General features: G+C 52.4%; 1 protein-coding gene across 1 annotated transcript in view; it reads right to left on the reverse strand.

Annotated features, from left to right (window-relative positions):
- The window catches only part of LOC104401566 (nuclear receptor corepressor 2-like), a gene marked incomplete at both ends in the record, with an annotated part of 64,107 nt that extends 49,360 nt beyond the window's left edge, over window positions 1–14,747 (reverse strand). Inside the window, 2 exons of the mRNA XM_010009173.1 lie at window positions 8,129–8,242; window positions 14,568–14,747. Coding sequence (XP_010007475.1) covers window positions 8,129–8,242; window positions 14,568–14,747 — 294 coding nt within the window. The remainder of the gene's footprint in view (window positions 1–8,128; window positions 8,243–14,567) is intronic.
- Window positions 14,748–15,386: the final 639 nt, after the last annotated feature.

Genomic DNA, 15,386 nt, shown 5'->3' on the forward strand with positions numbered 1-15,386 from the left:
GCTGCTGCTGCTGCAGGTCCATGTGTACAATGCGATTAACTTCAAGAAGAAGCTGAGTATGTTCAGCTGCTGCATTTGCCATGTTTAGACAACTTAATGAGACAACCCGGAGGCAAATCACCACAGGCAGAACATGTGGCGAATCAAGAAGAATGACAATTTGTCTTGCATTAACCAACTGTAATATACACGTCTCCCGAATGGAAGATCAGGAGGAGAAGCTATTCTGAGCACGTCATATCTTTGTACGTACACAAAGAAATGCCTCTATCTTGAAAGCTGCCCAATTAACACTTGACACCCACTGTAATTGCCGATGCTCCTTGCTGCATTTATCAGATCATAGCAGAACCGTAATAAGCTGTCTGAAAGGCCACACAGACCGAGGTGAGAGCTGGTGGCTGAATTGGGAAGGACACATCAACACCCAGCAGAAGGTTCCCACCAGGCTGGGGCTCATCCCGAAGAACAGACAGACAGAGGGGACCCTGTGAGCCAGAAGCCTGATCGGAGAAGTCAGGCAAACCTCAAACTGTTCAGGTGCAAGGGCACCCTCAGGACCTTTGCTGAAGACCACTGGCTGCCCTGTTAAATCCTTTCCTTTCCAAAGGCACAGCCACCTAGGACCTGGTTCCTACAAGTACAATCCTAGGACCTGATTTCACTACAAGTACGTTTGGTGATTGACCCTGCAGAAGGAAATCAGAGGGTTCATCCTACACCTGCTGAATAATCCCACCCATGCCTGCAATGCCCTGTTATTTAACAGGAATAGATGCACGGGGAAGCAAACTTAAGACATTACTTCTGGTGAGATGCATGAAGAACCCCACCAGTCTTATAATCCCTCTGCAGCTCCAGAGCAAGCAGCTAATGACCCCTTTTCCCGATACCACACAGAGTCCTGGAATACTGCTACAGCACTGGGAGCAGCAGCGTTTGCAGAGGGACTGAAGCCCTGGGGCTGAGTTTTGCTCCCATTTACATCAGAGCCACTTTGCTCTAGTGGAGCGGCTCTGGGTCTGGCACAAGCATGAGCAAACCCAGGGCACTTCCAAGGGCTCAGTCACCTCCTCTGAAGCATGTTTAAGCACGACTCAGATGAAGAGGCGAAGCCCCTCACATATCAGTCATAGAGTCATATAATAGTTTGGGTTGAAAGGGACCTTCAAAGGTCATCTAGTCCAAACCCCCTGCAATGAGCAGGGACATCTTCAATTAGGTCAGGCTGCCCAGAACCACATCCAATCCTCCATTTTCAGAGGGATCAAGGTCCCTCGAGAGGTGAGGCTGAAACACAAACACTTACCTGTGTCCCTGCAGGGCCCACAGATGCAAAAGCAGACCTGCAGATGTGGCAGGCAGCAGCAGCTACCCCTAAAGAACCTCCCTCCCCATGGGCAGGGGCACAGGCAGGGACACGGGCAGGCAGACCGCGCTCTTACCCCATCTCATGCTCCTCCAACAGGCCTGCAGCTAAAGAGATCTTCGCCAACAAACAAAAGCCTCCCTGCAGACTAGGAAAATCTCCATTCTCGCCTAAAAAGCATTTGGCTTCCAAAGCAAACTCCAGCCCCTTGTTTTTCCTTTGAAGAAACTTAAAATAGGCTGGGGAGGGGGAAGCGGGCAGGAGAGCAACTTCCCGGCCATGCGAGCTCCCGCGGGGATGACGAGCCGACCCCACGAGGCAGCAGAGCATCCGAAACCAGAGGAGGGAGAGGCTGGGATTTTGCGTGGGCTCTTCTTAAAGCCAAGTTTAAAAATGGAAGAGTAGGAAACACAGGAGTTATTTTGAGAAAGCGGATCTGAAATTAGGAGGCGGCATTTTCTTGGCCCGACTCCAGCCATGGCTCCATGCAGCACAAAGCTGCTGCAGCTGAACCGTGCTCCCGGGGTTATTTATAGCAGCCCGTAGGCAGCAGCGCTGGGGAGTGGAAGGGTTTCTATTTGGGATCAGACATGTCCTGCATGGGCATAAGCAAAACCCTTCGACAGCCCTTCCCTTCAGCGCTGGGAAAATTCCTGTCCCGGCAGCATGATGTCCCAGGGAGAGGCAGAGCCGCAGGAATGGTGTGGCAAAGAGGCAGCTAAAATCCAGGAGGAGTGTGGCTGAAGTCAGCAGAAATCATGGAAACCCTCAGGCGAGACACCTTTCTACACAAGGCATAAAGCAAACAATCTGAGGGGATGCAAAGGCCCTGCATCTGTGCCAAGATCTGCTGGGACCAAACCACAAAACCTGGCTGTGCTGGTTCCATGGGGAAAAGTTTTCATTCCTAGGAGCACAGATACTAATTCTTTCCCCTTTAAGCCTCAGCATCCTCTCTCCAACAGCCAAACCACCCCAGCAATTTGCTGCCTTGCCCACAGAGCAGGTGGGACAAGCCCCAGTGCCGTGGGAAGGGAAAGCAATGCTCTTCCCTCCCCAGCTCCCACAGCAGGCAGGGATGGCTACCATTGGTGCTCCTAACCCAGCCATGGGAGCCCAAGGATACGTGTCCTGCCCTGAGCTCTCCTTGAACCCAAGCGTCTCTGAGCATCATTGGTCAGAGGCTTGCTCGTACTCCATGCTCAGAGAAGCTGCGGCTGCCCCATCCCTGGCAGTGTTCAAGGCCAGGTTGGACACAGGGGCTTGGAGCAACCTGCTCTAGTGGAAGGTGTGCCAAGACAGGGCAACCCTGGAATAAAACTTACTAGAAACAAAAGCAAAATGAACAAGGCCCTTTCAGCAGCCACATACAAAGTGCCCCCACCCCGACTGCCACATAAAATAGGATATGAAAAAAAATCCCTGCACATTCAAAGCTCAAAAGCAGTTCTACTGATAAGGTTTTATTTACTGCACCAGCTCCGTGCTGACGGTGCAGGCCTGATTCTTCCCTTTCTAATGTAAATCAGGAGTTCATAGAAAATCAGAGTTATACAGACATTAAATCCCCATGGGATCTGAGTCACGCTCAGTGCCTTTGAGTAGTTAACGGCTAGATTATACTTTGCAATGCTAAAAGTGTTCATTTATTTATTCTCTTATTTATGGATGGGGCATTAATGCTTTATGAAGGTATGTGAGGAGGGTAAAATGGATAGCTGGGAACACGCTCCGCACAGACACAACAGCAGCAGGGGGTGGAAAAAGTTCAAAACAATCCTTTGAATCCCAATTTTCCAGCATACTGCTGAGTTTAGAGATAGATAGCTGTGCCCTTTTGAAGGAACAAGCACCGAGACAGAAAACGAATTAAAATTTAATCTTATTGATTTCCACCAACTCAATCCCAAGAGTGAGACAGACGCTGCTGCCGGCTTCCCCTGCCTGCACTGCATCAAACCCAGTTTTACAGAGGGCTGACAGCGGAGCAGGGATGGGCTGGCGTGGCTGCAAGCACGCAGGGGCGACACAGGGGGACCCGTCCCAGCCCTCGCCACACTGCGGTGGGTCACAGCACACAACATCCCCTCCCTGGCACGGTGGTGGAGGGTGAAGTCACACCATGTCCTGACGCGACCTCTCCCACTCCTATAAATGAGCTCAGTGTTTCAGAGGAAGGCTGACGTGTACTGGTTTGCAGGGACAGGTCTGACACAAGGACGGAGGCTGCTTTTCATCTCCTTGTCTCTGAGTGGGAATCCTGCCTGGCTCTGATGCACAGCAGGTCTGCAGAGAGCCTTCAACCACCCAGACATGGAGATGGAGATGGAACATGCAGGCTTTACATTGTCACAGTGGTCAAACAGAAGGCACCATCACGTCTATATGCACACGTGCATGGTAGCTGATGGTGATTTTGGGCATGCAGGGGACACGGAGGAGAATTCACCCAGCCAAGTCAAGGTGGGCTGCTGGCATGACCAGGGATGCCGCAGTGCAGCTTCCTCCAGGACACGCTAACAAAGAGAACTCAGCCCGCCCAGCATCCCAGGAAAAGCATGGGGAGGGATTTGGAGCAATGGGAACGCTGCCCTCCTCCCCATACTTAGTAAGGGACCTGGAAATTTCCATTTTAAGCACAAAAACATCTGCAAGCCCAGGTACGCTCAATCAATTTCAAGAGAAGATGGATGTAAGGAATCCCGTGAATGGCCCAGGGGAATAAAGACACAGCTAAAAATATACACAGATGATCTGCCCTGGTTATGGGGATTTGAGGTGGAAGAAACCTGAATTCTCTCGATACAATAACACATCCCAGAGGGGCAAATTAAAGCCTGTGCAGATGCTGAGCCACACAGATACCATCTCAGAGGTGCCTGACCCAACACAGATCAGCTTCCCCCCACAGGGAAGATGCTAAAGGTCTCTCACATGGTTTAATTTAGATTAAACCTGCACCACTGTCAGTCTTTAGAGCAAGCAAGATGCCCATCACTTCCCGATCTCCCCGGGCAGCTCTGCACCACCATGCCAGCACCCAGCTCCTGGAGATGGGGTAACCCCATCCTGCATCCAAAGCGGTCCTCTCAGCTCCCCACTGCACTTTCTGACTGATCTCAGTGATTTTAGCACCCACCACTGTTTTCAAACATCGTTCCGTCTCTTCAAGGACTAACAGCACTTTTGAAAACAGGACTGGGATGCTTCCGAAAATGCTACCCACTGTTTTTTCGCAGTTTAGTCTACGGAGAGTACCAAAAATGTTAACTTCCACTCTCATACATCCTTTCGGAAACGGTACAGTTTGCACTCACAGTTAAATTCTGGCTTGGAGACATGCATGTGTGTTTTTATGTGTTCTATTACAAACAACTGCCAAAAGGTACTTCTTTGGGGGTGCACGGCTCATCTTTGGAGATAAGATACAGCAGCTCTGGTCAGTCCTGCCTTCAGGCAGGAGGCACCTGGATCTTGGGTATCAGCTACCTCTCTATAATCCAAGGCTCCTAAAATATTCCCAAATGCAACCACAGCCTCACAGTGCAGGATTTCACTGCAACCTCTCTCCACTCTTCCCCAGCACAGTCTGTACAGGCAACTCTCTTTCCCCAGAAATCAATTACTTGTCCAGCAGAGTGTAGCAAGAGAGGATTACAGGTCACGTTTCCCACAATTATCCTCTCCGATGCCAAGGAACTTTTTGTATCGTAGGTGTTAAGTAGGTCACAAGAGGGAAAAGCAGAGTGATGGGCGTTAAGCATCAGCGAACCTGAACTTGGGAGAAAATGGGATCCAAGCCGGCACCGACCTGCATCCCAACCCCTCATCCCTCCGCAGTACAGCGGTGGGAAGAATGTATAGACTTCCTGATGAACCATAAGCTAAAATTAGAAGCCATTCACCCCTGCACAGCCACAGCCATCCAAAAGGAAAGTAGGTCACAGAATGGCTGGCTAACTCGATTTTCCGGCGTTCCGAGCTGCTCTGTCCTCACGTAACCTCTCCTCTCCCAGGGCCTGTTTTTGGCGTCTCCTTTGTTCGGGGTATAACTGCACACAGTGTGCGGCTCCGGCACAGCCTGGCAGGAGCGGTGGGAATGGGCACGGCAGCACCCGTGTGCTCAGGGAAGCACAGACCCGTGGTTCATGAGGAACTCAACCAGAGCCAGGCGACAGCCCTTCCACGAAGCGCACCACCACCTCCCACCTGCTCTGGGACCGGCACAAGGGCTGGCTTCCTGCCCCTTCCACAGCATTGCTCTTCAGAGATCAGTTCAGGCTCTGCCAGCTCTTCTGGGGTGCTTCTTCCCAAGGCCTGAATATCCTCTTTTCATTTGCATCTCTTACCGTGCTGCCTCCCTCAAGCAAGCCACAAGCTGAGCGAGGCGAGTAAATCGGGATGCTCTTCCCTCTGTGCGCAGGCTGGAGCCCTGGCTCAGCCATCAGAGCTGCTTCTCCTGCAAGCAGACCTCGAGGCAGCCAACTCCACTGCTCTGCCGCAGCACAGAAGAGGCTGAAAGGCTTTAAATTTGGCTCAGGGACCTTCCCCACTCTAGATCAATGCATCTTTGTCTGGCTCAAGGCCCTTTGCTCCTACCGACTCACCTTGCAATTAAGTGTTAAGCTGCAGCAAGGCCACAGCTCAGCACAAGCATGCCTGGGGCTCTCCCCATGTCTGACAGATTGCTGGGTATGCCCCGAGGGTCTGCTGCCACCAAACTCACCCAAAGCAACCTAATGTCCAAGCACCAGCCACTCTCTTCCACCCATGATCCTAACTGATGCTGCTCCCTCGTCCTTTCCTTTTCCAGCTTTCCTCCTCCTGGCCCCAAGGGGGAGAGCAGTCACCACCAAAAGCCATCCCAAATGTATCGAAGGGAGGTGAGAGGCTCTAAGCTGAGCCTGTGGATGGCCTTTAGAAGGATAATTGCATCCTGGATCTCACCTTTGTTACTGGAACCACAACAAAGGCAGTGTTGTCAGCAAGGCTCAGCACACCCTGCCCCTTGCAGCCCACAGGTCGGCATCTCCCTGCTGTGGTACTTAAAAGGGTCCTACACCACCAAGCCTCAGCCATTACAATTGGCCAGCAAGGATCTGTCGAGTCTGCATTGTCTGTGTCATCTTCAAAGGAAGAACTTCCCTCCAGCCTGCTATGGTTTCTATCAAACAGAAGGGGAAGGGTTGTTTGGTTTGAGTCCCGTACCCACAGCAGGGCTTGCTTACATGCTACTCGCAAGGGGACTTTCCAAGAACAGGGGAAGAGCCATCATTCACCCATCCCAGGTGAATCCAGACATGAACACGGAGCCAGACTGGAAATTATGCAGACATTTGGTGTCAGACGTGACCTTCCCTTGCTGAGCACCAACCTGGAACAAGTGCACCCTGTTGCAAAGGTTGATAGCAAAGTCCTGGTACCAGACTGGCTTTGAGGATCAGCAGAACTCGGAATGAAGTCAGACATGCTGACAAATGATGCCACCATCTCTGAGCACTGCATGTGACAGGTCCCACGTATTACGGCCATGCACTTCCAAGGAGAAATGCAGAACCTTCTGACGTGGTCCAGGTACACAAGAGTGTCCAAGCAGGACAGGGCTCAAGTGAATAGGAATAAAAATGTTTGAGACCTCCTTTTTTTGACCCTAACCCCTTGCACAGGAGGCACAAGCCATCTAGCCCAGGACCCCTGGAGGGAGCACTTGGTGGTGCATGGGGAGAACCCATCACTGCCCCCAAAGCCCAATGTCTACAAAGCTACCACCAGCCAGGACTTGCTGATGCTTCAAACATATTGACCTCAGTCTTCACCCCCTTGCACAACAGACCGTGCTGGCATTGGGTCTCCTATTGCTCATGAAGAGAAGCAGATGGAACAAGGAAAACTGGGAAAATTGCACTGCCTGGGAGCGCAGGGTATGCAATTTTGTTTTCTTTTTAGGAGTTGGGCACCTGGATTTCTGCAGCTCCCAGTAAAATCGCAGGCCTCGCAATTCAGAGTAATTAGTGACTGGTAGTTTTCCTTTTATGCAAAATCATCCTTTTTATCCAACACCTAAATGAAAATGAATATGCTTGATTATCTACCAAAGGGCCCAATTTCCCACCATCGCTCCAAAGCACACAGCAAAATTCCTGTCTCCTCAGGCTGCTATTACAGGCAACGGCTGAGTGCAACAAATGAGTGGTCAAGGTAGAGATCCAGAGCCAGGGATGCCAGACTGACCTTTGCTAATGCTGTTTACAGCATCAAACATCCACAAACCCAGCCCTGGATGGATCCATGTCATTTCTGCTCCAGCCTGGAGGGCTCAGGGGCAGCCAGGAAAGCTTGTAGCTGGCCTGCCAGCATTGGAGCATCACGGATGCCCCCCTCCATCCATGCAGCTCACCCCACCACGCCAAAGCCCATGCTTTGAGGCAGCTTTCTACCAGGTTCTCTACCAGGGGGAAGGATGAAAGCAGCAATTTAACAGATAGGGCTCTGAAGCATCTCCTGAATGCTTCAAATCTAATGCTGATCACAGGAAACCCCCCAGGCAGGTTCTTCAGAAGACAACTGTGCTCAAGCCACAAGGCAGAGCGAGCTTCTCAGCCCTCTGTCGTCACCATCCCCAACAGGGCTCCATCTATCCACCTCCCACAGGGGTCTTGCCCAGGGGAATCCCCCATCCACCCTTTACCAACCTCCCCGTCCCCAGCCGGGTGTCACGGCACCATCGCACGTCTGTACTTTCACGGTTTCCAGACTCACCCTGTTCTCGTCGTAGATGATCTGCACCAAGCTGCGATGTTTGGACTCGATAGGAGGCGGGGAGATGGGTTTTTCAGGCTCTGGTGGTTTGGCTGCTTCTTCCTCCAACTGTTGCTGTGGAAGGAGAAGGGGGAGGAGGAGGGTGAGTCACAGTGAGAAACGCAGCCGGCCCCGTCCACACGCGACTCTCTGCGGTGCCGAGGCAGAAACCGCCATGGCAGGAGGCTTCCTGCGAGACACAGAGGGATGGGGAGAGGGAGGAGAGCTGCCCGACCTCCCCTGCCACGCAGGCGCAGCGCTCCCTGTCCCGGCCACCAGGCCCTGAGCTGCTGGGTCAGTGCTTTTTGGGCATGGAGGATGAGGACCTGCCTTGAAGCAGCCTCCTGGAAAGGGCTCGAGGCTAGAAATGGTTTTACTGGAAACCCTTTAAGGGAACCACAGCTCCAGCCTGGCTCCCTGCTGCTACCTGCCCCTGAAGCTGCCACTGTGCTGTAGGGAGGGAGGGGTGAGGAGCAAGGCTGCTCTCCACCTTCAGATCTATCCTGTGATGCTGTGGTTAGAGGAGACGCCCTGGGATGACTGTTCTTGATTAAATGACTTGTGCACCGGCTGCAGTGTGCAGCCAAATGAGCCAGTAACTACAGCAGAGCAGCAGTAACACCGTGACTCCTCACATCTCTGCTCAGAGCTGGCCAGATAGGGCATGTGGCAGCCCTCCCAGCCAAGGTGAGAGATGCAGAGTGCCCAAGAGGGCAAGAAACAGCTATAGGACTCCCTGCAGAGACAGCACGGTGCTCAGACATGGGTCACCAAGACAGCCCAAGAACTCAGGTTGCAAATGCCTGCAGCCATGAACACACTGTGTAACTCTGGCTGTCCCAACAGGCGCAGGAAGACCTGCAGCACGAGCCACCTTCCAGTATCAGGTGGCTTTAAGACTTGTCTCCTCCTCTCATACAGAACATGCTGTCCTGAGCAGAAACCACCACCTAAGTCCAGGCTCCAAACAGATCAAGCCCAGTAGGTGTGGATGGCCACCATGTGGGTGAGCCGCCCTCAAAGAAAGCAGTGTTGAGAAGCTTGTTTTGTTGGCTCTTCTGCTTTCTTATTGTCTTCACCGCGTTGCCACAGCTCCACATTTCATGGTATCTGGGCTCTGAGGTGTAGCAGCAGCAAAAAATACACCCCTTCAGCTCCATGTGTCTGCCTCTGCTATGACAATGCAACCCAAGGTGTGTCTCATCCCAGGCTTCACTCCTCCTCACAGCAGAAACATCCAGGAGCCCATGAGCTGCTCCACGAGCATGTCCACCACATCTCCACCACAGGCAGGGCTACCTACCCCCTTGGAAAGCAGAAGGCAGCATGTCCATATAGAATGGTTTGCACTGGAAGGGACCTTAAAGCTCATCCAGTTCCAACCCCCTGCCCCGGGCAGGGACACCTTCCACTAGAGCAGGTTGCTCCAAGCCCCTGTGTCCACTCGGGTTTTGAACAGGGCCAGGGATGGGGCAGCCGCAGCTTCTCTGGGCACCCTGTGCCAGCACCTCATCAACCTTATAGCATAGAACCTTTTCGTAATGTCTAATCCAAATCTCCCCTCTTTCAGTTTCACATATGCACTTTCGGAGATCACCGACTGTTTAATGTGAGCTGCTCAGGCCATGGCAAACTTTAATGATAAAGGAGCAGAGCCAAGAAACCACTTTTGAGCATCACGGCGGTCTGCGGGTGTATCTGACGTACAACCTGCGTCTCCATCTCTCCCAGCGGGTGCGAGCAGGAGAAGACATCTGAGCCCTTCCAGTAAGTCTGAGGAACTCCTCATCCAGAAGAGGAAATGCGAGATTGCTCCCGGCTCCATGCGAGGAGGGAGCGTGCAGGCTGCGCACGGCAGCTGTGGGGCAAAAGAGGCAGCGGCTCTCAAAACCGCCTCTGGTTTTCTCACTGCTCAGCTCCCAGTCTCCACATCTTTGTGGGTTGTTTCCCTGCAGCTAAAGCAGCCTCTGGTGAAGCAAGGGGGGAAAAAAACAAGTCTTGTACTAGGAAGAAAATGCAGCTGGGACTGAGAGCAATCGCCTCGCAGCAGAGGTGAGCACGGCACTGTCCTACCGGAGACAGCAGTGTCTGGTGGTCCAACAAGAAGGTGGGTATCTATTCCTCCTTCAGATCATCTCTACTCCTGTTTGACGGCACTAGGGGTGTGGGATGTGGTCCAAGAGAACACTCAAGCACCAGATAAGTCTACTGGCTTGGCTGAGAAAACTCACACCCCTTAAATTAAATGTGTTTCAACGGATAAAGCAACCCCATGCTGTGGTCTCCTGTTATGCTCCACCTTCCCACAGGTGGTCATCTTTTCCCATACAGGAAAAAGCAGCAGCAAAGGGAACAATGAAATATAGCCAAACCACCACCATGCCCAGCCAGACTGGGGAGTGGGCTCTGGCACAGGCAGGACAGCCTGGGCTCTGCATGCTGGCATCAGCATACCCACCTTGGGGTCTTAACCTCGAGGGTACTCCAGCCTGTGTGAGGATGGCCAGAAAACAGCCAGCTTGGACCATCTGCACTCTGGAAAGGGATTAAACTCCCTGAGCTTTGCAGGTCTCCATCCCTTTCTGCCCATGAAGAGCCACACCACCACAGCACATGAAAGACTCCAACCAAGCCCCAAAGCTCCCTTCTCTTCTCAATCATGGCTGTTTTCTCACATGGCCCAAATCACAGCCCTGTGCAAAGGGGACAAGAGCTCTTCAGAAGCCACAGGTGAAACCACAGGCTCCAAAGCAGTTCTCAGCATCAGCCCCAGTGCAAAAACAGCACTTCCAGGCACCTGCCTGCTCTTGCTCGGTGTCCTAAGGCATCTCCATCACACAGCCTTGCTCCCACGTGATAAATTCCAAAGACAGAGCCACCAAAAGGGATCTGTCAAATCTTCTGCTTCCCTTGGGGGAAATATTTGGGTAAAAAAAAAAGAGTATGGCAGAATCTTGGCTACATTGTTCTGAAACCCACAAAAATCCTGCAAAGCGGCCGGTGTGTCGTAAGTGATTTCAGACAAGAGGGTTTGATGATGTATCAGGAAATGAAAGTTTGCCAGTAAGTGCAGGCTCATTAAAAGCAGCTCGTTAAAAGAAAAAATACAAATCTAATTATAGCTGAAATACAGTAGAGAATTAAACTCTACTCTCTGTGGCGTAACACTGTGTGGTTATTGAAGGGGGGATGCCAGAGGGAAGGATGCAGGCAGGGTCTGCAGGCAGCACACCTGACCGCAGCAGGTTCAGCCCATGACAGTTACCCCACGGAGCTGTGGGGAATGGCAAAGGAAGATAGGTCAGGGTTCCCAGACACGGACAAAATGCGTTTCTTAAAGGTCTGCCACAAAAGCTAGGCTGGGACTGTGACCTTTACAGGAGAGAAGCAGGATGAGAGATGAGTCTTGACAGCTCCACACGCTCTCCCTCCCCACTCCTAGCAGTGCCTGCCCAAAAGCCTCCTCTCTCCTCAAGTGAAAGTCAATGCAGCAATGCTGAAGGGATGCAAGATGCCATCATTAGCCACAGCCCTGGCTCCTACAGCATCCACAAGCCAACCCATCTCCAAGTGGAGGAGGTGCCCTCTCCAGCAAAGAGTCCCTTTGGCTGGACCACACGCTACAGAGGGGCCACTGGATCCTGCAGCGCTGGCAAGTGGTAGGTGACCATTGCAGGAAGACCCCATCCCCAAATGTACCAACTCCCAGGACCTGCCTGATGAAGCCAAGGTCATTACACACACCCCCAAGTTGCCACGTTGCCTTGTGTGGTACCTGGGTACCAAGACGCTTCAGTCCAGGGGAGAGGAGAGGGCTTCCAGCCACAGGGCATCTCCAAAAACCCCTTGCAAAGAGCCAAGGGGAGAACAGAGGAAACTCAGCCAGGAGATAGATGGAAGGGGACACCCTGGAGCTCTTCCACCCATGTGGCTCCACCTCCATCACCAGGTGGGAGTGTTGTACTCCCGGAGAGCCCTATGCCGAGCTCTGCGCCCAGGGAGGCTGAGGCACCACTGCAGAGAACAGCCCAGCAGTTTCTTTCTCCTTCAGATCCCCAGTACTGCTGCCAGGAATAAATGCATAAGGATTATCCTTCCCTGTCAAGAAGAGAGGGAGAAGGACTCAGCAAGAGATTTAAGCGCATATGGTGCATGAATGAGCGGGGGATGGCTGGTGGAGGAGCCTTCTGCCAGAGGTGCGCAGGGCTTGGGGACGGTTTCTCAACTTGCTGGAGAGACGTTTGCTTCTTGCAAAAAGTCCAGGCAGAGCCTTCCCTGCCATGTCTGGAACAACCAGAGAGAAACGGTGGATTTGGGCTGGTTGGGATTTATATTTTTCCATACAAATGTATTTAATTACCCTGAGAAGGCCTCCCAGAGACAGAGGGGAAAAGCATTAGGATATTCCGGCTGCGTACGATACCTCCCCTGCTCCTGCAGGAGCAGTCTCTGTTCCAGGCTGATTGCTTTCCCTCGCTCGTCTTTCTCCTGCACTGACAGCTCAGATGCACAGATGGACAAAACGTTCCTGGAGTATCTCAGACAGGAACAACACCCATTTCCCCCCTAAAAAATGCTTCTTCCCAGATGTGCCGGCCCTGGGCTGGGGAAGGATCCTGCTGGAGGGGAGAGGAGCCCACGCTGGGGGGTGGGATTTGCTACCAAATGACTTTGCCACCATGTGCCAAAAAGAGGGAGGGGATGCTTTTCCTGCCAACAGCCACTTTCACCTCCTTCCCCACTCAGCAGAGCATTTTTGTGGGGAGGAAGGATCATAAAATTCATTCAGAAGGAAGAAATAAAGCAACCAAAGCAGCCAACAATAAAAATCCCATTTCCTTACGGAAGGACAGCTTCATTTTAATGGCAAGGAGCATATGCTGCTCCCGTCAGCATCAACAGCAGCTCCTCAGCATCTCTGAAGTCAGGCAGTGGATTGGCAGAGCTGTCAGTCCTCCTGGCTGCCATGAGAGGGACCTTCACTGCCATGCCAGCAACACATCCCACTCTGGAAGTGCCTCTCCAGAGTGGGAAATGACCATGGTTTGCACCCCCATCCTCAAATGTGAGTTAAAAACATGGATCAGCAGCCAGACTGCCAGGTGAGACAGGGCACCAGTGTCCAAGCTTCCTAGGAGGGAGAGGGGAAGGGCTGGCTTCTCCCAGCTCCCACTAAACCCAACAAAAGGAACCGCTGTGGTTTCCAACACTCCAGATGTTCCTCTGGCCCCTGAAAGCTGGCACACACGGCTGCTTCCCTCGCATCCCCAGCACAGCTGCTTCTGCCCACTCTTGGCTCCCTCTCCCCAAGCACACTGATACCTCTGCAGATAAAAAGCAACTCCAAAAAAAGGTCCTTCATGTTAATTAAACAGTATTGTTTGAAAACAAACCCAAACCATCCTGCTTGTCTTGCAGGAAAGAAAGGGATAGTATCTGCTATGGGAAAATACAGATCTGATGGGGAGGAAGGTCAACTGCATGCTCATCCTCAAGGATGCCCTATCCAACAGCCCAAGTAGAGGTTTTGCTCCATTCCCCAATTCCCACTGCACACCCCTTGAGACAGGCCATTCAGCCATCAGGGAGTTTAGGAACTGGCCCCAAGTAAAGGCAATAAAAGAGCCAGTGAGAGAGAGGCAGAGAGAAGTGATGTGCTTTAGGAAGTGAAAGCCTTTAAGTCTGTGGGTTTTTCACAGATGTCCCCCCAAGGTTTTGTTATATTAATCCCTTAATGGGTTTATGGTAATTGTACACATGCCAACATCGAGCAGGCGATCCTTCTGCTGGGGAGTGCTCCTGTGCTGGGGTAAAGCACCACTGAGGAGATCAGACTCAAATCCCTGGCTCAGGCACAGCCCTGACTGGAGCTGGATCAGACGCTGCTCATGGCTGCAAAGCTGCAAAGCCCTGGAGTAGGGGACTGGATGCAGGAAGGGCCATTAGGCCATTGCCACAATGTTTTAAACAGCCCAATACTACAATAGTGGCAGCAACAGCACTGAGGAAGAGACAATTGCTGGAAAGGAGAAAGATAAGACCTTGTGCTAACACTGTGCTGTACAGACAACTGGGGCAACCCAGGCTGCACTTCCAGCTCTGCCACTGACTGGTGCATGCCTGTGGGCAAGTAACTGAGGACAGATTTTTCTCCCTTTAAGGCACTCTGACATGCAAAAGAGCCCACAAGCTGGGTTTCCAAAGCTCCCTTGTCTTGCAGCTACCAGCTCCAGACTGCTGGCACAGGAGCAACTGCCCACGTCATGACAGGGAGCGTGGACACAGAGCATCGTGGTGGCACTGCCACTTCCCCTCTGTGGACATGGCTGGGCCAGGACGGGGTGTAAGGCAGCACACAGAAGTGAGGATGTGTGCTCCCCTCCAGCCCACAGCCTCTTACCTGCTTCTTCTTCAGCTTGGAGATCTGCTGCTCCACCATGGTGATCTCGCGGTCCACGCGGTCCATGTTCTGAATGAGCTCCTCCTTGGAGAGCCGGGCAGGCAGCAGGTCCAGCTCGGCATCAGGGTGAGCAGGGCTCACGGGCGACACGGGCTCCAGTTTGCCAGGCAGGCCACGATCCTGGGGAGCATGAAAACAACCAGGTCAGCTCTTTCTTTCCCAGGAGACGTTGGATCCTTCTCTCATCCTCCCACGTCAGCTGCCACAGCTCCCTGGCCCATTCCCAGCCCTCTGAGACACACACACCCCTCAAAAAACCTGCTAGACGAAGCAGTTCCAGCTGCCAGATCACATCACCGCAGCTCTCCACAACCTCCAGCACCTCCAGAGAGCACCAGCTTAGTCTCCCATTGATGTGGCAGCAGCTCTTCCTCCTGCCAAAGCCTTGGATGCTCCTTCAGTGCTACCCGCATTCCTACAGATCAATAAACCCATCCATATTCAGGAGCTCCCAGCAGCACTGTCCCTTCACATCTCAGCAGCCAGCTCAAGGCTGCATCTTATCCACAAAAATGAGGTAGCCACAGACACGTCCTCCTCTGACACAGCCATGGCCATCCTGGAGAGAAGAGCAGCATTAACCACAGTGAATGAGAGGGGACTACAAGGGCAGGACCTCCATCTTATAAATTCTCGGGAATGTCCAAGTGCTGGATGTCAAATGCATCCATCCAGAAACAGAGAGAAAAGGGACAGGTGAGGTCAGCTCAGGTAAAACCAGACCAAACTGATCAAAATCAGTGTCCTTTTTGCAAATTC

This window comes from Nestor notabilis, unplaced genomic scaffold (genome assembly GCF_000696875.1).
Source record: "Nestor notabilis isolate BGI_N333 unplaced genomic scaffold, ASM69687v1 scaffold23132, whole genome shotgun sequence".
NCBI classification, from domain to species: Eukaryota; Metazoa; Chordata; class Aves; order Psittaciformes; family Psittacidae; genus Nestor; species Nestor notabilis.